Below are 26,064 nucleotides of genomic sequence, written 5' to 3'. Positions count from 1 at the left end.
GCCACTGGAGGCGAATAAAAAATTCACACTCAGTAAAAATGAATCACTTGCTGCATTGATTTATCTTTTTTTTTCTTCTTTTTCTCCTCTCTCTTTTCTAAAACGAACCCTACAATGATTAAGTTTAGCTCATCATCCCGTAAACAACATTTTCTTAGAAGTCGAGCAGAAAGGCTGTCTGCGCTGGCATTCCTGGTGGCAGGTTTGTCTGTGGGGGCGGAGCTGCGCCTGTCTGATCGTCAGAAGTCGTGCCAACGTGACACACAGTGTGATGTGCTCGCGGTGTGGAGATGCGGTGGAGTGGCGTGTTCCGTTCCTCCAGCAGAGATTACAGCCGGGCCTCTGCAATAGCTCTGGGCGGGAGGCGGATGACACGGCTCGTTGCATGCATGGGGAGGCAGCGTGTCGGTGAAGAAGCATGGCACTAACATTACACAAAGTGGTTACTTACAGGTAGTAAGTGTAGGAGTGATAGGTTCTTCTGCCGAGAGGGGTGGTGGTAGGATTTAAGCAGTGGAGGAGGGGAGGGGATGGAATGAAAAGGAAAGAAAAAGTAAAAATATATTAATGTTTGAAAAAAGAGTCGAAATGAACAAAATCAGATATGGTGGCACACGTGGAGGTAAACTAGTGATCGTGAGGGCAAAAGGTGATCGCTTGGAGTCATGTCATGCGCTTGTAGGAAGGGGGAGGGGTCTAATAGTTCAGAACTCCAACTTAGCTGCTCCCCTTGTATCAACACATCGTTTTATACACCTATAAAAGAGAATTACCATATCTGACCTCGGAGGTTGGAAACTTAATGAGCGGTTCGAATGTCTAAACACAACTCTGATTCCCCCTTTGGTGACAGCAAATTAGACAAAACTCAGCCAATGAAGTCGTCTCCATCTCTGCTTTGATTAAGGCTAATTGAAAACAATTCCATTACTCGGTGCTGATTTTCACACCCACCTACTGATTGCTGTGCTATACAAACAGGCCACGCTGCGAAAAATAAACCTTATATTACCAACAAGAATAAACATGGAACATAGTGATTATATTAGTACTGAGACACAGCTATGCCTCACCAGTTGTACGTGAAACTGAACCATCAAACATTAAACTGTGAATTTACTCAACTTAAGTTATGAACAATAAGTGTCTTACCTGTTGTAGATACGGAACAAACGTTAAATTCTGATCAAATTAACAAGCTGGTTTAAGAGCGGCCAAGGCTGTTATGGAAACCTTTGTTTCACATTTCAGAAGTATTTCAACACGAAAATTATCATATTCTTATCAGCAGTGCCCCAGGCTGAGCCCAAAACTTATAATAGATACTGCTGATGCTAACTTGTAAATAACCACAAAATTCTGTGTAAAAAAAAAACAAGTAATGCAACACTGTCGGAGCTGTAAGATTTTCGAAAATAACATTCACATTGACTGTTAATAAAACTTTTGATTCGAGCCCTTTTAAATGAATATGAAGATTTTTGAAGGGGCATTCTGGCACCTTAACAGTGACATCAGTCATCGAGGATGATGTGGCAAAAAAGTCTTTGTCCAGGCTAGGCTAATGGCTAAGCTAAAAGTTTTTCATTTATTTTTTGGTTTTAGTTTTCATGTTTATAAAACAACTCTTTACAAATATTGACACATTTTGTGTTTAACTTCAACTTAACAAAAAAAAGTCACATTCTTCGTCTCTTTGCTACGGCTGAACACAGCTAACCAACAATAACTGAGCTCTACATGGCATTTCGTACACAGAAACAGCGGCAGCGTTTTGCGCACAGTTTTTGTGGGTAAAATAATCAACGTGCATCATGGGAGATGTAGTTTATAGTCAATGCTGGATTAAAAGCCGTATATTTCGAGACATAAATACAGGGCTGTTCAACTAAATTGCTCAGGTGGCCACAGTTACTCAAAGCCAACAACCCAGAGGTCAGACAAGTATTATCGTTCACCTTTTAAACTTGTTTATTTTGTTTCATTTAATCATAAATTTGAAATTTTACATTTGATTTAAAATCAATTTTTACAGGAAATTAAACAAAAAATAAAATAAAATTGTGTGGGCTGGATGGAAGTCACCAGTGAGCTGAGTTGGACTTTTTCTTTGTGTAAAAGAACGCTACATTAACTAATATAATATTAAACCTCAACAGTTTTACACAAACTTTAACATTTAACACAAACATTGTTTGTTTGAGAAAACAACAACTAACTAAACAAACATGCAAAAATGTAGAGGTTTCCTTCGTATCGCTATGCTGTTTTAGAGAAAAAGTGGTTTTCTAGGCCTGAAATGATAAATTAGTCATTAGCCTGGCCTGGACAAAGACTTCTGTCTACTAACTATTGTTAAATATTTGACAGGACATCCTTTAAAAAATTATTGGACTCTCCTTTTAAGAAAGCACATAGCTTTTGGCCCTGCTCAAACCTGCAGTTAGCTTATTAATCTGGTCAAAACAGATCTATATTACTCTGAACTCATCTCACTCAATGAGCTACGGACAACACATACGACACAGTTTGTTCATAACTTTTCCTTAAAACCTTACTTCAAAAGATCTGAACTATCCCTTTTGAATATTAAAGAACAACGAGCACATTGTTGAAAATATAGAAAACTAACTCGTACCCACCAAGGAAATTTCCTCAGAGAGTGATATTGTGTTATTTCAAACCCTACTGTGGACAAAAAGGAGGTTGATATTTGCCAAGCATTCACTCCCCTGATTACTGGGATGTGCGCTGAGGATCTCTAGAGTCCAGGGTCCAGAGCTAATGTAAACTTAGCCTTCAGCTATGCGGCCATCCTCTTTCCCTTTCGAGCCTTTCATCATATTTTCTTTCTTATCTCCTCGACGCCTCTCTCCACACACCACAACGCTCCAAAATATATATATTTTTCCCGCCTCCTATTCCCACTCCAGTGTCGCTGAAGTGCTGCACATTTGTTCGAGGGTGCCGTGGAAAATGTTTAATTTTTCATGGCACACTTGTATCTCGTGGCTGTAAACAGTGTTAATGGGCCGTATCAACATGATCTAATTAATTATTTATGACGCCATTGACAATGCTACCATTTGAGGGAGAAATATAGGAAATGGTTAAAAAAAGGCTCATTTTTAGGCACTGTGTAACTACTTCCACCCAGAGTTTTAAACAGTACTTTAACGAGTACAGATTGAAGCGTACCTTTTCTTCATGAGGAGCACCACGCCTAAGAAAATGATGACGAAGAGGAGGATCCCGGCGATGACCCCCGCGATCTTTACCGTGTGGTCGGTTTGCTTCTCCGGTTCCACTGCGTCGGGTTTGTGAGTGGCTGCTCCTGCAAAAACATCACGAGGATCAAACTAAAAGAAAACTTTGACTTGAATCTTGTTTCAACAGGAACCACATAGCAAAAGGTCAGGGATGGGCAACTGGAGTCCTCTATTTTCTTTTCTTATTTTACTCTTTAATTTGAATAAATAATGAAAAAAAAGAAAAAAAAATATTTTGGGAAGTAGACCAGGAATGGGCAACTGGTGGCCTGCGGGCCGTATGTGGCCGACGGGTGACTTTAGATTGGTCAAAAATTATTTATATTTTCAGATGTAGACTATCTGTTCACAGAATTTCAAAGCAAACCTATGTGTTTAGTTTGCATTGAGGTGCTGTCTGCCATGTAAAAATTTAAAATAAGTCGTCAATATAACGCGTTGCAAGCTAATATGAGAAGTACATGAACAGCAAATTTTTACTAGACTAGAGCTATGCAGGTGTCGGCACTCAAGTTGTCTTATGCCGTTCCACTTCTGCTTGGTAAAGTAAGTGTTAATTGTTTGTTTTAAATATTTTGTATTCATATAAAATAAGACTACAACTGTTATGCATTTGAGCGTGAAATATGTTAAGTTACTGCTGTATGTTGGCTTAATAAACATATATACACAGAAATATTTCTGAAAAGGCAGTTTTATTATATTTGGGTAAGTGTGCAGTGCTCTGTGGCCCTCTTGCATCATTTACGTTGCCCATCCCTGATGTAGATGGAATAAACAGAACCACAAATGTGTGAAAGTTGGGGTAAAATTAGGCTAAGAGTAAAAGTACATGACTTCCAATTGTCTCAAGTCTCCACTTTCAGCTCTGTCCTTAGTGGACATCAGAAATCTGTGGATGAAGCTGCACTGTGGGAGATAAGTGCGTACCTTCTTTACCCTTGGTTAATCACGTTTGTGGCAAATGGCTGCTAAGATGTAGAAAAATGCACGATGCAGTGCAGAAAAGATAATACCCGAGAAGATAAAAAATGCCTGAAATAACCAAAACATTAAATATCAGCCTGGGGGGAGATAGCCAACAATGAGAGGCGCAAACAAACCGGGTAATATAAAAAAAATAAAATAAAGCAGCTTGTTTTAACAGCATCTGTTTCCTGGGAAGCGATAAGATGCACTCTGGAAAAAAAAGGCGATGTTGTCGGGATCACATCTGTCCACCTGAGCAACACTATTATTCCTTGTCACCAGCTGTAAATTTAGAATAATAAATTGTTATGTCAAACAGCTAGTATTGCCATTTTCCCTCCCTATTAAAAGAGCAAATATCCATCCTGAGATGGTTGTGACACATTGTTTTAGCTGCGGTGCGCCGTTATCAACAGCCTTTATTTAAAGAAGACATATGATTTTAGGCAAAGCGGCGGAGGACTGCCAGACTTCCAAAAGGCATCGTTTCTGGAGTGATGGAGGCGATTTCATCCTAAAACATTGTTTCACTCTAATTTTGCAGAAATGCTGTCAGCTTTAAATTCCCGTTTGAGCCGTGAGCTGCATGTTCAGTCAGTTTTATTTTAGTCAGACGGAACTCAACGGATGGAGCAGAACAAGCAGGAATACACTTCAGCATTATATTAAGCGTTACAACAACTAGCAACCAACACGCTTAATCTCCCAAAAATAATGAGAAATATTCATGAAAGGGGATTAACTCCTGTCGAAAACTTTCAAAACTGATGAATCAAACAAACAGGTCTTTCATGTCCACTAAGACGATGAAGGTAGACAACAATGTTTGCATGTCTTTGACTTATTAAGAATAATAATGCAATAATAACTGCTTGTTTGTTTCCTTGCTGAACAGACTGTGAGCATGGTCACCACATTAAAAAAAAGAAATAAATGACTGAAAGGGTCAGAGATCGCCCCAGGTGCGAGGGGTCTGACCTGTTAGTTGGTTGTCACCAGCTGCCGGGGCCATGCGGATGTAGGGGGTCGTAAGCTGAGTCACGAGGATGGCGGCTGAGTACAGTCAGTAGGTCCAGGATGGCATGCAGCAAAACAAGAGACAAATACAAAGAGAAAGACCACACTGAAACTCAAAACATTAGTTCCCATCACCATGCAGGACTGAGGTCACCGTTCTCTCCTTTTCTAATCGATTGACTTCCTATAAAATTCAAATAGATTTTAAAATCTCGCAAAGCTCCATCTTTTATCCAAGATCTTAGTGTCTCATATTTTCCTAACAGAGATTGCAGGTTTACTTGTGGTTCCTGGAGTTTCTAAAAGTAGAATGGGAGGCAGAGCTTTAGTGGCTTTTAAGACTAGACTTAAGTCTTTCCTTTTCTGATAAGTCCTGTAGTTAGGGTCAGGTTTCCTTGTCTATACCTTAGTTCTCAGGGGTAGGCTTATCGATCGATCATACTATCGACACCAAGATGAGTATAGCATCAGATCGGTACTGGCGCATTTCACTTTATTTGCACTACTAACTTTACTTTTTACAAATAAAGTGAAAAGTGGAGTCAGTAGTGCAGAGTTGCCAAGTTGTTTGGTGTTAGTCATTAGTCGTCTTCATCATGCTCGCTTGCAATGGAAGTTATTTTTTGTTGTGTTATTGCTTTCTTTTTTTGTTATTTTGAACATTTTGTTGTAATTGGTTCATAGAAAACACTGGCTTTGTACTTGGTATCGGATTGATATCAGAACTCTGAGTTTCACCCACCCCTATGCTGCTGTAGGCTTCGATTCTTAGGCTCTGCTGGTGTTTCCACTCTTCCTACTCTTCATGTTTGTGTTTGCAGTTATCACTGACACACATTTTTCTTCACATGAAACACGTGTGCGTGTTTTGAATCTCTGTCTTGTCCACCCACTCTGAGTCTGATTCTGCTGGAGGTTTACTTCCCGTTAAAGGGAAAGTCATTCCTTCCCACTGTCGCCAATGTGCTGCTCAGACAAAGTGAAGATATGATGGTTTCCTTAGACATTTATTACTAATTGCACTGTATGTGTCTGTGTTGCATTAGAATAGGAATGAATTGATTGTAACTGTGTTTGATTCTGAATTTGAAGTGGAGTAGAGATGATTTTTATTATAAATTGACACTATAAAAATGAATCAAATTGAGGTGAGACAGAAAAACAGATCCCACAATGACCTGTTTTACTCAGTTCATCCTCTTTGAGTCAAATTTAAATGCATTTCTTTCGTTCTACTGTACATGTTATCTGCCTTCACCTCGCTGACCCAAGCAGACGAAGCCCTCCACAAGGAATCTGCAGTGGAGTTGAATGCAAACCACACAATATATATGAGATTGTCAGGGCGTGTGACAGAACCTCCCACAGCCCAGAACTGATTGTGACTACGACTCCCACTGGTCTTATCAATTCTGCACCCGGATCGATGGTGCTTAGACTTCATCACCCTTAATGTGAGGAGCAGGACATTCAGGCCGCGTAGCTAAGTATCTGCAGGCCTCTGTGAGCACACATGCTGCCTCCCAGTCATGGAAAAACACATGTTCTCGATCAATATATTGACCCCCCCCAAAAAAAAAATCATGTTAAAACTTAAACCACAGTTATTTTTTTAAAGTAACAGAAAAAAAACTAGTGCAACAGTAAAACCAAGAAACTCAAAACACGTTCTTTCAGTTAGAAATATCAAACGCAAGTGTTATAAAACTGAATCCAGTCCTACCTTTGGTTGCAACTCGAACGCAGTCGATTTTGGTTTCCTGTTCAGACACATGCAAAAAAGAAAGAAAAGAAGACAGGAGAAGAGGATCGCTGGTTATTATAAAACACATTCACAAGTGTGCACACAAAGACGCCCGTATGACAGCAACAACGCCTGTCCAAGACGCCACGGATACAAGAAACATTGTGGCCAGTCTCATGCTGTCCCCTATCATCTGCTGAGCTCGATGACTGTGACACAAAATGCAGCTAAGCGAGAGGGCCCGCAGCACAGATTAGAGGTGCTGAGCCGCTGATTTGTCAACCAGCAGCGATCTGTCGGCAGCTTGCAGCTCAAGGTGGTCAGCCACTGTGGAGAAAGCAGAGCCCTGTGACAAGCAACACCGAGCCACTAAGCAGGGCTCCAAAAACGACACATCGGGGAGACTTTCAGAATATGTAATGGACTTTCAGCTCTGACAACAGAAAACATAAAAAAAAAAAACACTTGCTGTTGTCAGAGAAGTTTGCTGTCAAAAGAAAGAAAAATGTCCAGTGGAGAAAAATGGACACAGAAACAAGGATGGGACGAGTAATGCCACACAGAAATATGGTCCAGTGTTTGTCTGAAGAGTAGGCAACACTTTCAGGTAAAATATAAGAAAAGGGAATCATTGTACACGAGCTGTAGACTGTAAACTGTTAAATGGTCTTAAATTTTATTAAATTATGAGGCTAAAAGCATTTAAAGTTGTCTGAAAGACAAGAGTTTAAGGCCCGAGTTTTGGACTAAATTCATCTGATGAAGTTGTATTAATTTTTGTAAAGTTTGAAAATAACATTATTCACAATGTCATGTAATATTTCAAGATGCCATGTCATTAAATTTTAAATCCTTTTTTCTCACATTTAAAATTTCAGTTGTTTTTTGTACTGCTGGTCTGTAGCTCCAATTTTTAGCTAGTTTCTGTTAAGCTTATTAATTAAGCTTAATTTTGGCTCAATATCTGTGAAATTTACTGAATTAAATCAATTTTTGTGTTGGCTGATGTGGACTAGCTTTAGTCACAAAGTTAATCAGTTGTAAAGAGTTTCATAAAAAAATCTATCCAGCGGTTCATGAGTTATTTTGGTAACAAACACACAAACAAACAGGCCTTGGCCTTTTGGTTGTAGGGCAATAAATGGTGCATTTATGTTAAAATCCGTCCACTGAGCTGTGTGGTGAGTCGTCTCACCACTCACTGATTCCTGCTGGAGGACCGGTGACGCTTTCACTCTCCAGAGCTAACTCGCTAATTCGATTCAGCGCTGCCTCACATGTTCTTTGTATTTGCCTCGTCGCAGGCGTGCTGGTGTTTCTCAAGGAGGTTGTTTATGGTGATTTTCATTCAGGACACAATCGGCGGGGCTCTTCAAGCTGCAATTGAGCGAGCGGTGAAGGGAGGGGGTCCTGCCAAGTGCCACTTGATGACAGACGCTGCGACCTGAGCGATTAGCAAAGCCCATTGTTGTCCCCCGGCTCGCGCACTCAGCCGCAGGTCGTATGACTGCATCCCTTAAATGCTGCTGATGGGCGGTTTCTGTTGTGTTTGGCATGAGGCTCCATGGAAAAAGGCAGGGAAACAGAACCAGGGTAATGGAGGAGGGAGAGCGTGTCACGACACATTGTTCTGCACTTTAAGACTTGACCTCGCTGCAAACGACTGAAACTGCAGTCACTGATGTTCGGGCTTCGCTGGATTTACAGTATTTGCAGCCGTTACGAAGCGACTGTGCTCTGCAGCTTTAGGTCACAAGGAGTCAATCGCCTCTCATTTTCATTAAATCAGAGCTCATTATTATTGTTTCATTGAAACATTAAAGACTAAAGTTTAAGAATTGATAATACAGTTTAGCTTCTTTGTTAGAGAATAAAAAAAAGTCTCTTTTAAAACCGTGTGCTTTATTTTTCTAATTGTTCCAGTCTCAGCCACTGAAGTTGATTAAATTAAGTACACAAATTAGTTGTTCTCTCAATTATGCTAATCTGATCATAGCAACTCAGATGAGTCTGTGAACTTGTGTATTTGTTCACAGCGGCAGAAAGCAGGACTGACCATCATCATTCTGCAGATTTATTCATGAAGAAACAAACAGGGACGACAATTATCTGTCAAAATATTTTTTCCTCTATGAATTTCTAAAGTTCTGCTTCTCCTAAATATGTGACCCATCATATCGAAACGAGGATTAAGTCAAATTCGGCCAAAATGACCTCATTACATTTTCAGATTCCTGGTTTTAAATGTTTATACCTGGGTCATTCTGATATCATGAGTAAATCCATATATATATGACTTAATTTTTCCTGTTGGTGAGGATAAAACAAACATTTGGTCTGAATCCTGATTTTATGTAATTTTATTGAAGAATTTTCAATGTCCTTATAAAGAGGAAACCTCAAATTATATTTGAATATTGACATTTCCCAGCTGAAAAGAAACAAAACATTGCTAGCTCACATGGAAAATCTCAAAATTTTAAGGGATTTTTCCTCAAAATCAGTTGTTTGCTACTAATGCTCAAAAAGTGCTCGAAAATTTTGTTTTATGATTATATTTCAGACAGTTAATTTAAATGATACATTGATGCGGCATTTATTCATTATGTTTTGACAAAAAGCAATTTTTGCAAACGTTTTAATCAAAACACTATATTTGCCTATTTCTTCATATCCCACTTTTAGACTTAATCCTTGTTTTGATGTGAGTTGATAGTGATAGTAATACCATTTTATTCAAATGAGTTTCAAGAAAGACTTCCTGGTAAGAGAGAACGGTTTAGGGTTAGTTGTACATACATCTAATGATTGTAAAAAAAGAGATATTTAGCTCTTTTATATTTGACGATACAAATAATAAATAAATGCACCCACCCCATTGGCTGTGCTGACAGCCTGGTAATAGATACTGTAGCTCTTCTGTGGCAGCAGAGGGGCGTTCCAGTAGCCATTGTAGGTCTTGTTGTCGCCCACGGTGAAGGGCTGGGGCGAGTGGATGCCGCCGGCGGGGAACTGGGCCGTGAAGTAATACTGTGAGTTCAGCAGCGTGGCGTTCTGGAAGTGAATGGGAACCGGGTAGCAGCGTAGGATCTCCGCCGTGCCCCGCGCTCTGCGTGGACGTTCCTCCTCCACCACCACCTGGTACGCACTGCCAACACAGAACACAAACACAGACTGACTCGGGTGTTGTCGGACGCTGCTGGCAAACACAAGCAGTTTCCCTGCTTTGCCAGAAAGAATAGGAGTCGCCTCAAACTCTCAAACCATCCCCAAGTTTAGTCAAAATTAGATTTTGGAAATAATTCTTTCTGCAATCCAGAGACATTTCTCAAAATGCAGCACAAGATATAAAAACAGCCACGCGGGACAGAGACTGATGATATTTGCCTTTTTATTATTGACCAGCTGAAAAGGTTAACGGCTCTTTCCATTTCCTGTCCACCCGAGCCGTGTTTGGTTAGATCAAAACCGCAACCTTGTTCGCCTCTGACAGAGATGACATTGTTTCTGAGCTGCCCGCTTCGTTTGAGGAGGGGAGCAGGTCTTGTGGTCCGTTTAGGTTAGTATGCATCACACATCCACCTGTTAAATCTACTGAGCTGTTGAGTGCAAAGAGTCTGTTTACAGCTGCTGCAGAGAAGAAGCAGCCAGATGACTACAGTTATTATGACCAATAATGGAGCTAAATACTTTTATTTCTCCTGTTGAGCCAGATGAGCCCAGTACAGGGCCTACAAGAGAAATGAAGGGGAAAATATGGGCTTAAAGGGTTAAATATTTAACTCTGACCTAAACATACTTTCTTGTCTCACCACAGGGTCTCATCTCTGCTGTATGCAGATGATGTGGTTCTGTTGGTGTCTTCAGGCCAAGACCTTCAGCAGGCACTGGGACGGTTCATAGTCGTGTGAAGGAGGTAGGTGAGCCTCAGTTCCTCTGTTCGGTCATGGTTCTTGACTTGAAAAAGGGTGGAATGCCCCTCTGAGTCAGGGTGGTGTCTCTGTCTTAAATGGAGGAGTTTAGGTATTGGTGTCTTGTTCACGAGTGATGGTAGGATGAAGGCGGATCAACGGATTGGGGCCTTATCTGCAGTAATGCGGACGTTGCTTCGGCTGGTCGAGGTGAAGAAAGAGCTGCTCTCCGTTTACTGGTCTTTCTACGTTCAAACCGTCAAAATGTATTTATTTATTTACTGTTATTTATCCAGGCAAACAACATTGAGATCCCAGATCTCTTTTTCAAGGGCGGCCTGGGCCTGAAGGCAACCTACTGTACATGTTTTTGGGGGTGGGGGAACCGGAGTACCAGAGAAAACCCATGCAAGCACAAGGAGAACATGCAAACTCCGCACAGAAAGACCCCACGTCCAAACCGGGGATCAAACCCAGGACCTTCTTGCTGTGAGACGTCAGTGCTAACCACTGAGCCACCGTGCTGCCAAAATGAAACGAGCTTCCTCTGTAGAGACGGGGGTCTCTGGCGTCACCAAGTAGGATTTTCTTATTTTGTGTGAGGAGTTGGCCCAAGATGTGATTGGTCAGATTGACGATGGGGTTTGAAGAGGCTGGGGGGCAGCTTGGTCGTATCAGGCAGATGTATAGAGATTAATTTTAGTCATAACTTGAGACAGGAAGGTGCTAGCTGCACGAAATTTGAATGCCGTACATGTGGAGGGACGTGTAACAATTTGGTCCCTAACCAGCCTGTAAAAAGATAGCTAAAAATGAATATGAATATTAGTCATAATTGGAGACAGGCAGATGCTAGCAGAAGAAAATCTGAAGACAATAAATTATGTTTACGTGTTCACAATAGTTTTTCTTTGAGTCATTGTTCTGTTTTAAACTGTACATGGACAGTCAATAAATCATGTTTTACTAATATCATTGCTTCCTCTTTTAAGTTGTCCCACAAGACAAATCAATCTGACCCATACCAGTTGGGACAAACCCCGCCCACACACCAACTCCGCCAATCACGATTAGGGCCAACCATGTCCACACCAAGACCTCCACCCATCACAGGACAATATGCACTGCAGAGACTTCTCCTTGACTCCACAGGCTGGCCGGGCTCAGTCTTAGATCTAGTGGGGGGAGGGGAGCTCTGTCACCCGGGGGAAGTTCTTGAGTAGAGCTGCCGCTCCTCCACATCAAAAGGAGTCAGTTGAGGTGGTTTCGAGCAGCTGATAAGGACGCCTCCCTTTAGAGGTGTTCTGGGCATGTCCTACTGGTAGGATGACCCCGGGGAAGACACAGGACTTGCTGGAGGGATTGTGTATCTATCCCCTTTGGCCTGGGAATACCTTGGTGTCCTCCAGGATGAGCTGGGAAGTGTCACTGAGGAGAGGGATGTCTGGGTTTCTGACCTGGTCCTGTTGCCTCCACGAACCGACTGGAAGCAGCAGAAGTTGAATGGATAGACTAAAGTTTTTTACGTTTTCTTTTAATAATAAGGGAAGGTTATGTTTGCATTTGTTGAAATGTCCTTTTCCCTATTGAATTTCTAGCATACAAGCTCAAACACAAGCATCGTCAGGCAGCCAATGCAACATTTATTACCGGTGATTTAAAGCTTCACATTCACCGATGTCACAAAAAATCTGCACAAAAGAAAACGTAAAGAAAATTAAAATGCCTAAAACTGAGCATTCTGATTGCAATTACTTACACTTTTCATTTGCAGCACTAAAATAAATATAAAAAGTAAAACATCCAAAAAAAAAAATACATTTCATATTTAATCTTCAACAAATAACTCTTGCCACTTGTCTTGAAAAAGTGTACTTTTATATAAAACATTGCCAGAAAACATCGTCCTTTAACAGACGAAGCACAAAAACGGCTGTATTTTGTCCATCAGGAACATTCAGACAAATGTTTTATCTGGTCCTAATTGATTAAAATAGTTTGCGATTTCTGAGTCTATTGAACAAAGAACCACTTCAATCATTGTTGCATATTTATTTAGCCACTCATGCTTAATTTATTTATTCAGTTGAGCCATGTGGAAATGGGGGACCCTGAATGTTTTCCACCGCATTATTAGAAGTAGATAAAATAAAATCTCTGTACTCTTTAATCTGTGCGGTAGCAGTGAAAAAATAAAAAAGCCCTGTAGATGATCAATTGTTGCCTGCGGTTGGTGGCGGATGATTAAGTAACCCCTTGTGTGTACAGCATATGCTCTTTAACCACACAGTTTATCATAAGGTGCTTGCAGTGTCATTAGAAAATCCCCCTTTTGCTCTCGGTGGGTGTGTCCTTAATTCCTTGGAGCTCTCCTTTTTAGCACCGGGTGGGGAGGTAATGAAATATTTAATCCTGCTCAGTCTGTAGGAAAGAGAAAAAAAGAAACAGTCTTTAATTACTGTATTCTATTGAGAGCAGAGGTCAAAGGGCAGGTAGTGACGGTACGCGGGGAGGCATTTAAGTGGCCGAGGAGTAGCTGAGAAATAACGGATCAGTCTGTAAAGAGGTACAAAGCAAAACACTAGATCTGAGATGAACGGTCATCAATAAAAAGCGCAGATATGCGATAAACTCCTAAAAATGACTTATAAAAGAGACTGTCTGAATTTCTGTTTCAAGGGGGGAAAAACAGTAATGCCCACTTTATCAAGACCATAAAGTGTTTGTATTGCATCTGTCACTTACAGCCGTATATTCCAAATCAATCTGTGGGGAGCGAAATAAAAATAAAAAGCTGCCTCACCCCAGGTGGGTCCTTAAGATATGATGATGTGGCTGAGCCAGGACCTAACGACAGTAATAATAGAGTTGCTTTTCTTTCCCCGGGCAAAATACCGAGTGCCGGGGGCTATGAGGCTCCAAGGGTAGGAACTCTTGCAATGTGGAAATCCAAACCACTGTCTCTATTTCACAGAGTATTCCATGCAGCGAGAAACAGTAGCTCACAATCAAATTTACAATTTAATACAAAAAAAAGGTTTTAGCTCATCTTTGTAACTGATAGCAATAATAACATCTCAGGTTTAACATTTCTACACTGATTTTCCTTTAAATCAACCTGACTTTCAGGACTGCCTCAGAAGTTGTGGTATAAAAACGCCTTAACTTCTTTTTTCTTCTTCATCTAATTACTGCTAACGTGTTAATATGCCTTTGAGCAGCTAACACCTTGTCACCTCTCGCTGGGTTCACAGTTTGCATTGTGAGTCATTTTGACAGCGTCATTTAGTCCTTTTCTTGATTTAATGTGACAGGAAAAAACAAGCAACAGATGAACAACAATGGCTCAGATCACAGGAGCAGACATCTTTTGTACCCTGTGTTTATGCCGATCTAATACCAATCTGGGTAACTGCAGGATACTGGTACTCATTTGGATGATGGATTAAATATTGAATCATTTTTTTCCCTCTCAAAATCTGCAGCAGCTTCTTTTGTCTCTTTGAGTTTGAACCACTCACATTAAAGACATTTTTTTTAAATCACCAGACCTTTCTTATTGGTCTGTATATTGGTCAAACATGACAATGCAGAAAAACTGTGCAGTCACTGTTTGATTTTTAATATATAAATATGAATTTGGAAATTAGCTTTGGATGTTGCATTACGATGTGTAGACTAAAACGTACAAAGCCAGATTTTGACATCAGGAAACATCCTGCCTGTGGCCCAGGTCTATTCAGCCATCCAGCTCAAATAGCACCAGACCTTAACTGATCTCCCCACAGGTAGTGAAGCCACGTATCTAAACCCCGTTCAAACACCAAACTGGTGAGCTCACCTCAAAGCATTGATCCCAAAGGGTGACCAGGTTTAATGATTCTGAGCAAGTTAACCAATTGACCTTTTGCACATTACAAAGCACGCATGAAACAAACGCTTTGATTGGATGGTGAAATGCCACCACAGTTAATGTTTCTGCAAAAAACCGGAAGTGAGGGGGAATGTAATTTGAAAAAGCGAGGTGATGATGGCGAGTTGTAATGTTGATGCATGGTTTCGGAAAACTGTGGACAACCAATGGACAAAATCCCTGAAAGGTGTGCCGCAAATCTGAGAGGATGTCATTGTGAAGCAACTGTTGAGGGGGGCCACCGTGTCAAAGAAGACAATCGCCGAAACAAGGACGATGAAGTCGGCGAGAGCTATCGCGTTTACTGTTTACTGTTTAGCTATTGCATTATCATGCATGTTTAGAGACACACATTCATGGATGGTTAACTTCACAAACACAAACACTCACACAAAATTGTGTTTTGATGACATTTAACTCACATGGTATTTCTTCACATCTGTCCAGCCCATTCTCACTCCCAACTCGTCACATACAGACACTTTTCAAGGATCCCTCTGCGTCTAATTTTGACACATCAAGTACCCCCTCGCGTCAATAATTGACGAGATGGGGCAGAATCTGTTGTCATAATTTCAAAAAATGTAGAAAATGCACAAAAACTAACTGTCCCAAACCCCAAAATTACCTTTATTCGCTCTAGACATCCTGTCCCTGATCCTAGTACCTAAAATTAACCACCAACCCTGATCCCTAAAATTAACCATTTTAGAAAGTGTAAGAAATTGATGTCAACGTGTCCCAAATCCTAAAATTACCTAATATTCGTCCTAGGCATCCTATCCCTGACACCACTACCTAAAATTAACCATGAACCCTGATCTCTAATATTAACCACAGATCCCAACACAAAGACCCCTATATTTTGCATCCCAACACATCAAACCCGGACACCGAGGGAACCTGGAAATGCCTGGTGCGTCAATAACTGACGCGAAGCGGTTACCCAACAAAATAAGAGGCAGAGGGAACCTTGGAAAAGCGTCAATATGTGACGAGTCGGGAGTGAGAATGTGTTAGTCCAGTAGCTCTTTTGCTGTGGGAAGTTGTTCTCTCTTTTGTCTGTTTTACGTCCAAGAGGTAGCTAGGAACGTAATCCACAGACTTCAGATCATTAATTGCCATGCTAGAAACAAAATGCCGATTACACACTTCCTTATGTTTCGTTGAAGTGAAGTCATGATGGTGAAACGCATTGAGCCACAGCTTTCTTCTTGTAGCAGTTTTGCTCGACTTTCCTAGAGGGATTTGGTAAAAGGTGCAAGCTTCTCCTTTATGTTTTACTCAGTCACGTTGCCTCGAACAATTATACACACTACAAAAGTCACTTTTCCCCATTGCTATCATTGGAAGGAATGTAAACACTTGACTCGCACAGCGAATGATCCCCCTTACTTCCGGTGAATGCGCAAAAAACACATATGTGCATGCATTATCACCGAAATGTGCAAAAGGTCTTCAGAAAGCCTTTAGTCTCACCCCTCCATAGGACTGGTTTCTGTGACGGACTCTGCTGTTGCCCCATAACAGAGAGTCCCAGTAGCACAGCTCTAGATTTACTGGTCCATCCATGTTTCAACCCTCACCTCATGTGGACCATAACAGAAAGAACGAGGTCTTGGAGACCCTGTAGATGTGTTGAGCTTATCCTTAGAGATAGGGAACGGGGGCCCAACATAGATGAGGAGCTTATAATAAAGATACGGCTACTCCTCAAAAAAATAATGTGGTTCAGGCATCTAATTAGGACACCTTCTGGGAACTTCCCTCTGGCTGCTTTTTTCATGCACGCCCCTTTGGGAGGGCTTCCAGAACTCACAATAAGAATTATTCTCTCTGGCCTGGGAACACCTTGAGATCTTCCAGAGGGAATAGCTGAGGAGAGGGATGTCTGGGCTGGATTGGTTGTCTCTGCAACCTGACAATAGATAAAATATATGGCTGTGTGGTGTGAAGCAATGAAAATACAGTGAAATCTGTGAAATACCCCAAAACCAATTTACAGAATAAAATTTAAGTATAAATCCAAAGAGAACAATACTAACCTTTTGGAAGCATAAAACAGATGCATTTAAATAATTAAAAAGCCCAGAATCGTACCTAAACTGGTACAGAACCACTAAACCGCAGTGACTTACTGATGATTGATTTACCTCTAATGAAAAAAGCTTAATTAAAAAAGTTCTAAAATCCCTCACAGAGCGGAGAGACAATAATAAAAAAGGAGCGGGAAGCTGTGCCAGGAGAATAGTAAATACTGTTCGGCGTGATCTTTCCAGAGGGGCCGGCGGGGCAGACCTGTTCTCCTGCAGTACAGCTGCAACCTGAACTGACACCAATTAGGCCTCCTCCAGCCTCGCTGCTCGATAGATTTCAGGTCTGCCGCCATGTGACGCCAACCAATTATGGCGGATTGACTTGAAATCGACTGGATTGTGACCTGAAACTCAGATTTATTTTTCATGTGGGCTGATAGGAGGGAGAACCGCGGGCTGCTCGAGCAGATAGACGAGGTATGGAGAGCATTTCAATCACTGTCTCCCTTTAATGCTAATCTGCTGGCTCTGTACGCCCATATGTGTGATTTAAAGGTGGTTGTAAGCAACACAGTTCTCCTGACCCTGCATCCTTCCTCCACCGCCTCTTGTCTTCTCGCTCTTTATTCGTTCCCCCGGTGTCCTGCTCAGCTATAAAGCAAACAAATTAGAATCAACCATAGATTACATTCGCCATTAAATCGTAAAAAGCAGTGAGCTGTGTCACATTTAGGCATAGCTATTAGTGTTTGCTATGCCGCGATCAAAGAAAGTTGGTGCTTATTTTAGGAAGGTAGAAAATCACTTAACTGATTTCAGGCCACAGTTAAGTAGAGATAATCTAAGGCTGCAGGGTAGAGGAGCTTCCTCCAGGCAAAGGTTGTAGCAGGCGAGAGGAGGGTTGTGTTAGTGGCGTGGATGATAAGGAAAGCATTCCAAATCTGTTTTTTTTTTCCGCCTGCAGAAGCTTGTAAACATCTATTTTGATGTTACGGAGTGAGGAGGCGGATTCTGGCACCGACGAGGGGCCATAGCAAACATTAGTTTAACACGACATGACTGATAGACAGTTCACTAATCCTCTTAAAGGAACAGTGTCCCCTCTGGTAAAAATTGTTCCCGGCTACGGGTGCCGTCCCCAGAGATTAAAAGCAAATTCCAACTTGGAAATGTTATACAGATTAGCAATTACACGAGTAAAAAATAATAAAATAAAAGTAAAAATTGGTTCCTTCGGCGAGGAAATGATCTTCCCAAAACCATCTAAATTTAATTTGGCTTCAGCATAACTGAAGGACGCTTAAGCAAAATGGACGTTTGTCGTCTGTTGTCTTTTTTTATCTTGAGGAAGCTATCATGACATCTTCCAGTCCCTTCCTGCATTACAGCCAATCATCTGCTGCTGGAAACACAAACGTCTGGAGCTTTATCGCCTCCTAAACCTAATCAGCATGTAAGATTGTATTATCAAATCAGGCTTCAAGCTGCTCTGTTCTGGTTTGTAGTGAAGTGGATCAGTCTCTGCTCCTGTTAAACTCTTACTTCATACAGGCCTTAAATCTGATTTCATAAAGTGTTTGGTTTCAAGATGAGCCAACCGCCGCACTGGGAAATGTGAGGCTGACTATTACATCGTGAAAACCGCACACTGCAGAATCATTGACTGCAAACAAGTTCAACTTTGAATCAGCTGTTTTAGATGTTTTTGGCCTCTTTAACCTAAAATTTAAATAAGTTTGTTTATCTGTCTGTTAGTAAAATATCTTATGATAATCTTATAAAATAATCATTAGATCAACCTCTACAACTGGTTAACGTTTGGAGTCAACCTGATTCAAGATGGCCGCCACAGCTAATTACTTCAAACACAAAAGTAGTTCAGTTGTTTTGGCAACATTGAGCTAATAAATGGAACGGTTGTAGCTAAAAGTCATCCCCAGTCATAGAGCTATATTACACTGGAGTGAGTTTCAACCATGTGATCTAGTCGCTACAATGCTATCAGAAAGGGCAAGAGTCTGGATTTATCATTAACTGTACATGTTGGCAACATAGCCAAAAATAAAAAATAAAAAAAAAAACGGACTGATGATGTAGAAATCGTAAACACTATTAATAATGTTATCAAAATTATTATTAATATATTAAAGTGTATCTAATGTATATTAAAATATCAGGAAGCTGTGTGTGTTATAGATGTACCAATAGAGAAACAGGAAAACTTCTCATTTCACAAGTAAACAGATTTTTTTTTTATTTACATCAATGTGGCTGTGATCTGACCAGAACTGAAGTTAATAATGTAACAAATAAAAATTAAAATAAGCTAATAAAACCAATGTAATCACTGTTATTTACCGAATTGGTTAGCAGATATTAGCTTTGATAGCCTACATTGCTAAACAGAGTGTAGCACTGCTGAATCATGCTACAGTTTAGCACAAATTATTAAATATTACAAGCTAGTTTTGCCTCTGATTTATGTAATATTTGCACAGTGTTAAATAAAATTATATATTAGAAAAATTTTAGGTGTCTATTAGACAAACCTGACCTGTTGAGATGATGGTTAGCCAATATCATTAGAATTTGTGATTTTTCAACAAGCTAAAAAGTCTATATATCGACTGACTTCAGGTCTGGTTTAGATCATTTTTACTTCTTATTCTTATTTATAGCGATTTTACGATTGTTGAACGAAATTAACATAATTAACAATTATATTATTAAAAAAATTTCAAAGCATGTGAAACAGATGGTTACCATTTCTGCTCCTCCTTGTTGATGCTAACAGTTAGAATAGGTGGGGCTCACTCTAGTGTTATTTAGCTCTATGTGCCCAGCACACATTCAAATTTCTGACTGAATATGAAGGATCTTTGTTTAAAACTTTGTCGTTTAAAGCAGTGGGTGATTCCTTCAGGGAATTCCAACATTTATTTGTTTATTAGACTTTTTAGTATTCTTTTATCTTTAGAAATTTGATGAGACATATCTCCTCTCCTCTATGTAAAAACTATTTCAAAGTACCTTTTCAAAGATTTGTCACTCAAGATGAGGATGGAAAATACCTTCAAAAGCATGCCATTATCAGCTTCAATTTTTTTGGACCTCTCCTGTTTGCTGCCCTTTTCCACTTCCTTTCTTTTTTGCATTTTATATTTCCAGACAGCGTGAGCACACATGAAGACGAATCACTGGCCTTTACAACCTGACAGATTTCAGGGAAGTGCGAAGGTGGGGGAAAAAAAGAGTTGTGTACCTGTAGACCTCTAAAGTTCAGCCGAGGCGAGGCGCTGCTGTGATCAAAGGACGCCTCAATTAGTTCTGAGATGCGGCGGTGCCATGCGGTGAACCCCACTGATCACTTTCTTTTTATTATTTCTTATTTGAATTATCTTGACTCATTAAACATTCACAATCTGCTAAACTAAACATCTGTACCAAAACACATTATTTTCTGGCTTCTTCCATCATTAGAGCCTCAGCACGTCCGCATTTGAAGTACATTGGATGACAATAAGATTTCAAAAAGCATCAAAGCTCCGTGAATGTCTAAAAGCAAATTCTCTTTTTATGAAGACAAATCTTTTTATCTTTTCCTGTGCGGTGCATGCCTCACAATGGTAAACAACCAGAGAGTCCAGTCTGCTAATGAGTAGAAGCTCCATTTTGTGTCACTCTGTTAATTATAATTAGAGGTTCTGTAATTACTCGGCTGAAAGAATGGCAGCCTGCGTAAGGCCATCTGAATTGTACCTGGGAGAAAATTAAAAACCAATCACTCTGACTTCCTTGCTCGCTCTTCTCCGTCTGGCTTGTGGGCATTAATCTGGACAGCGGCGCGTACGGTAAACCTGAGCTGACAAGCCTGACTAAAGATCTCAAGGCTGGGATGTTTAAAGCACTCAGATGAGCTGATGGTGGAAAATTGAGTTTTACAGCAAGCCCGGGTGTTTGTCAAACCCTTTTAAACAATGGAAGAGTTTACCCACTTAAGCACTGTCTTCAAATTAAAAGATGTAAGTTAAATAAGTTGTGTGGGACTTTTAAGACAATCCAGATCCTGTTTAACTGGCTGATTTATTAAAAAAATGGAAAGTTTAAAACATATAGTTGATTTTTTTTATTATTTTAGCAAAATATCACATTCCCAAATGGATATTTTCCTGCTCAGCTTCTTTTAGATTCTGCTGGTGTTGTGCCACAAAAAGTGTCCCTGTCATGAAAGGCACTCTGGCTGCAGAAAGGGTTTAGTCTCATGTGTAACAACACTGTCAGACTCAAGGCCCTCGGGCCAAATGTAGCCCACTACAGCATTTGATGTGGCCTGCGAGAGCTTCAGTGATGTATTAATGTCTTAAAATAAGCATATGCTGCTTTAAAGCTGCATTTTTGTCAGCTACTTTTGCTACAGACCAATTGTACTGGGAAGTGGAAATTTACCACTTACAAGTCATTTTTTTAGACTGGAATGACCCTCCAGTGGGAATTCCCTGTTGGAAAGTGGGAGAGTTCGGGATTCAAGATGGCAGCTACTCACCACAACTCAGCAATCAGTAAAACTCTTACCTTTACTTTTAATAGTAGTTCTGTATATTTACAGTATTTTACATTTAATCAGTCATACACTTTGTACTTTATAGTCTTTATAAAAGAACATGTTAATAACGCTGTTTCTATGAAGGAAATACCAGGTAGAGCCCAGTTATTGTTTTTTAGCGGTGCTCAGACCTAGCAATGAGACAAGGAACGTGATGTTTTAGTCAAAGTTAAATACAAAACATGGAAATGAATTACAACCAACCCCTTGAGGGCCACAATAATGATCATGTGACCCTTGGTGAAAATGAGTTTGACACCCCTGGTTTAAAAATATGATCTGAAAACATCTGCCTAATAATTCCACCAATTTGATTGGTCTACCTCTAACAACAACCACTTTTCAGAAACCATTAATGTTTACTTCAGTTTAAAGTAACAGTATTCAGTAACCCGTATGTTGGTCACTTTTGCATATTTTCCTCTGTTTCTTTCAAGTATGCTTTTTAAAGTGGATGAGGAATGCATGGTTTTAACGGTATCTGCAGTTCATGTGAGATTAGACAAATTAAAGTCCTGGTATGGTCAGGGTTTTCACACATCACACCATTATGCAAGAAAAATCCAAGTAGGAATTTAAAAACGTAACGGTAAATTTTCTTGAAGAATCAGTGTTACATCTGAAAGAGTTCAAAACATTTTTTCATTTTTTTAATTAACCTGGGTGCAAAATTTTAGTTGCCACTAAGATAAGTGAGACAACACCTCTAATTATTCTGAAAGGCTCCACTTTTCAAAAGGAGCATTGTTTTGCTATAAATCTTCAAAATACACAAACTGTGTTGTGTTCAACAAAGTTTAAAATAAGATATAAAGTAAAATCAGTTAATCAGTCAGGAGAAACTTCAGCTTTTTGTTTTTAACTACACACAGTTCTGCAGCTAATCAACACTGGTCAACGACTGAGTAGAAAAGATAAAGCAGTGCTGGAATTTATTTAATAAATAATACAATCTGTTGGATTTCTCTGAACAGCTGATCAAATGTCAAATGAATCCAGAACTGCTGTGTGAGTCTGTCCTTTAATGTAACTGCAGCTCAGACAGGTGCTGTGTTGAAAGGGAAACAGAGATGTTTGAGGTCCCATCGAATCAGATCGCCTTTGCAAAATGTCACGCACCTGATCTTTCAAACTGGTCACCGGCAGCTTTTTGCTGCTGTCTGCTAAATGAAAAGATGTGAACACGAAGAGTGTTATTCTAAGTTTTCATTAGCGTCTTCATGAAAATCCTATCCCATTAAAGGCTTAGAACGAATCTAAAATCATACGTTCATCTCACATCCACCTCCTAACGATTTCATTTTAGAATCCTGAAACCTGCTCTGAATATCTAATGTTGGTTTTATTTAGCAGGCCGTCGCAGTCACACACCTGCTCCAGCCAAATGCTTTAATTTAGGTCTCAAAGTCTAAAACTGAAAGCCTTGTGCTCCTTCCTACCAGCGCTATTCAAGAATGCTAAGTCAGCGTGAAAACTATTCTTATACGTTTTACTTCTATTTTATTTTACATGTTCAAATAGCAGCTAAATCTTCCAGTGTAAAATATATTTTTTGAATATGTTTAACTTTAGCTAAACTTAGCCATTGTTTAGCTACTGTTCTGCTACTTTTAGCTACTATTTGTTTGTAATTGTCGTTAGCTATCACTGTAATCCTTAAATTACCTTTAGCTACTATTTTTTATAACCGTTCTGCTACTCTTAGCTACTGTTATCCAACATTTAGCTACTGATCTGCTACTTTTAGGTACTATTTGTTTTTAATTGCTGTTAAATTACCTTTAGCTACTATTTTTTATAACCGTTCTGCTACTCTTAGCTACTGTTATCTAACATTTAGCTACTGATCTGCTACTTTTAGGCACTATTTGTTTTTAATTGCTGTTAAATTACCTTTAGCTACTATTTTGTCATGGTTCAGCTACGCCTAGCTACTGTTTTGCTGCTTTTAACTGTCAGCTTCCATTTTGGATCAGGGTTCTCAAGCCATTTGGGTCTAGGGACCCCTTACAAGGGTGAGAAAAATTCCAGGGACCCCCTCATAAACCCTGTGCTGTTTAAAAATATAATTTATTGTCATTTCAACCCCTAAATTCTATGGGAATATCTATGTTATGAAGTTTATTATGTTTGTTTTATTAATTCATTGTTCTCCATGCATTTTTAAAAACAAAAATCAAATTAACATTTTAGTAAAAATATTTGAGGAACCCCAAGATACCTCTCACGGACCTCTGGGGGTCCAGGGACCCCAGTTTGAGAACCTCTTATTTAGCATTTAACTACCGCTCTGCTCATTCTCATATTAAGCTACAGTTAAGCTAAATTTAGCTACTGTTTAAATAATTGTAGTTTAAGTTTTTATTGTTTTTTTATGTTTTGCTTATCACTAATTTTAGCTTCTAGCTACTTTTGGGCTGCTTTCAGCGTGTGTTCTGTTCATTATACGTTGTGTTTAGCTTATTTTAACCTCTTGCTTTGTATAGTTTGTTTCTAACAACTCAGTTTTAGCTTCTTCAGCAAATTTTAGCAAAGCACACACTGCATTTTCTTTAGTTTACATATGAGAAACTTTGCACCAGTAGGACAAGACTGTTTTTTTTTCTTTAATTAAGGTAAGCTAATAAAAACAAAACAAAAAGTGACTATGGAGAGGCTAGAGGAAGAAAACAAAGCCTGATAAACTCCTGCCAGATGGGCACGGTGGCATTTATGAGCCAAAATGATGACTTTTGTGCAATAACTTGGCATTTAAACAGAACAGCTGTACTGCTTCCCTAATAATGACTAATACATGCTGCACTGAGCGGGCGAAATTCCCTCAATCCCCCGGAAGCCTGTGGCTCAGGGTGGGCAGTCTGGTACATAAAAGACATGTAAAGGGAAGAGATCCTGAAGCTAGCCTTGGCTGCACCGGGCTTTGTTCTCATCTTCAAAGGCGAGCCGTTTTCTTCTTGTTTTTTTATTTTTTTTTCCACAGGATCAAAATCCACAAACAAATAAAGCTCAGATGTGTACAGTAAGGCGCCGAATTCCCTGGCAACTTTCTTTCACGGTGGGGTATTGATAAAAGCGAGCTCTTTGATATTTTCTTCTTGTCGATGGTAGTTCAGTGTGTTTTGTTGTGCTGCTTTGTTGTGTCCCCCCGCCCTTCCTTTTCGCTGTGCTGGATTGCGCGTGTCCTCATTGTGAAAGTCATACCTGACGGGTGCTCCTCGGCTCTGGGCGGGCTTAAGGAGAACTGTGACGGTGCTCTCCGTCTGGTTCAGAGAGGTCTCCTGGTCATAGGCTGGCATGGAGGGAGCTAAGGATAAAAATACACGCAGAACAAAATTAAAGTGGGGAGTTCTGTTCTGTTTAAGAGTTTACAACAGTTTGTACCTCATGACCTGATATCAGTAACAGAGCATGAAGGACGGAGAAAAGGGCACACATCTTTGTCCAGTTGAGGTTAACAGCTAACCAAACAAGAACCCTTTTTATTGTTTTTTAAAGGAACTTACTACTGATAACTATTAGACTTTAAAAATGACCAAACTATCCCTTTAACAACACAATACTACGTCTTACAGGACATTTGTTTAGTTATAATTCTGTAAAAAAGTTTCCAACCAACCCATTCTTAATTTATTTATACCTCTCTTCCAAGAAGCCAAACTTTTCCGTGTTTTTGATCAATAGTTTTTCAGACTTTCTGAAGGTCTTTCTTTCAAGTTCATCTTTGATCCTTTTTTTTTTTGTATTTTTTTTATGACCAACACAAGAATTTCTCAAAAACTTGCGAAAAGTAAGTAAACAGGATAGATGCTAAAAAGACTGCTTTGGTTTGTTTAAATGTATGAACCTTCTGGAACCATTCCTGTGACCCCGCTGACCTGAGATCTTGGTGGTGAACTGGGTTATGACAGGGGGGCCGTAGCCCTTGGCTGTGCTGGCACGCAGGGTGAAGGAGTACGTGGAGCCTGGGTAGAGGCCTGTGAACATGTGGGTGGTCTCGTTGCCCAGCTTCACTGCCTTCCCACTCTGGTTGGAGAGGTCCAGCTCGGGGTCAAAGGAGCTCACCGCCTTGTAGGAGATCTAGCAGAAACAGAAAAAAAAAAGGATATTCTCCTGTTGGCCTCTTTGGAACTCGGGTTCAATTCTCTTCTGCGAGACGACGATTTGTATTCATGAAGCCAAATCGTCTCGTGTTTGGAAGGTTCGAGCAGCTCAAAATGATAAAGCGTTTACTGGATTTATTGTGTCGGGGTTTTGAATTCCTTTCATGGTTTTGTTATCACATACTTCCAGTCTCTCAACCCTTTGTATAATTCTTTTAGGCTTAAATGCCACAAGGAAATGATAAAAGTCTTATACTGTGCTTCTTTACTTGTGTGGTCCTGAGTCAACATCCAGTTTAGATACACCTTTATACATATTTATAGTTATTAAAAAAATGGCTATCACATAAACAGCAGGGAAATTTAAGTTGAATTTAACTGTATGACAGATATTAAGGTCATTATCACCCACCAACAAAAAGCATAAGCAAAACATAATGTGTGTGTGTGTGTGTGTGTGTGTGTGTGTGTGTGTGTGTGTGTGTGTGTGTGTGTGTGTGTG

General features: G+C 40.0%; 1 protein-coding gene across 17 annotated transcripts in view; it reads right to left on the bottom strand.

The window, feature by feature from the left end:
* Positions 1 to 26,064, bottom strand: part of LOC106516911 (protein tyrosine phosphatase receptor type M) — a 240,694-nt gene that overhangs the window by 73,401 nt on the left and 141,229 nt on the right. For 10 of the 17 annotated variants that reach the window (XM_014007504.1, XM_014007506.1, XM_014007507.1 and 7 more), the window contains exons 10-16: positions 25,338 to 25,539; positions 24,664 to 24,766; positions 9,874 to 10,147; positions 6,979 to 7,015; positions 5,217 to 5,291; positions 3,199 to 3,334; positions 452 to 481 (exon numbers count right to left, since the gene is read on the bottom strand). In XM_014007504.1, the coding sequence (XP_013862958.1) occupies positions 452 to 481; positions 3,199 to 3,334; positions 5,217 to 5,291; positions 6,979 to 7,015; positions 9,874 to 10,147; positions 24,664 to 24,766; positions 25,338 to 25,539 (857 nt within the window). The remainder of the gene's footprint in view (positions 1 to 451; positions 482 to 3,198; positions 3,335 to 5,216; positions 5,292 to 6,978; positions 7,016 to 9,873; positions 10,148 to 24,663; positions 24,767 to 25,337; positions 25,540 to 26,064) is intronic. The other 7 variants (XM_014007516.1, XM_014007518.1, XM_014007520.1 and 4 more) reach the window with 3 other exon arrangements.

The sequence above is a fragment of the Austrofundulus limnaeus genome, unplaced genomic scaffold, assembly GCF_001266775.1.
Source record: "Austrofundulus limnaeus strain Quisiro unplaced genomic scaffold, Austrofundulus_limnaeus-1.0 Scaffold42, whole genome shotgun sequence".
NCBI lineage: Eukaryota > Metazoa > Chordata > Actinopteri > Cyprinodontiformes > Rivulidae > Austrofundulus > Austrofundulus limnaeus.
The sequence above is the reverse complement of the archived record's forward strand: the minus strand, read 5'-3'. Positions and strand labels throughout refer to the sequence as shown.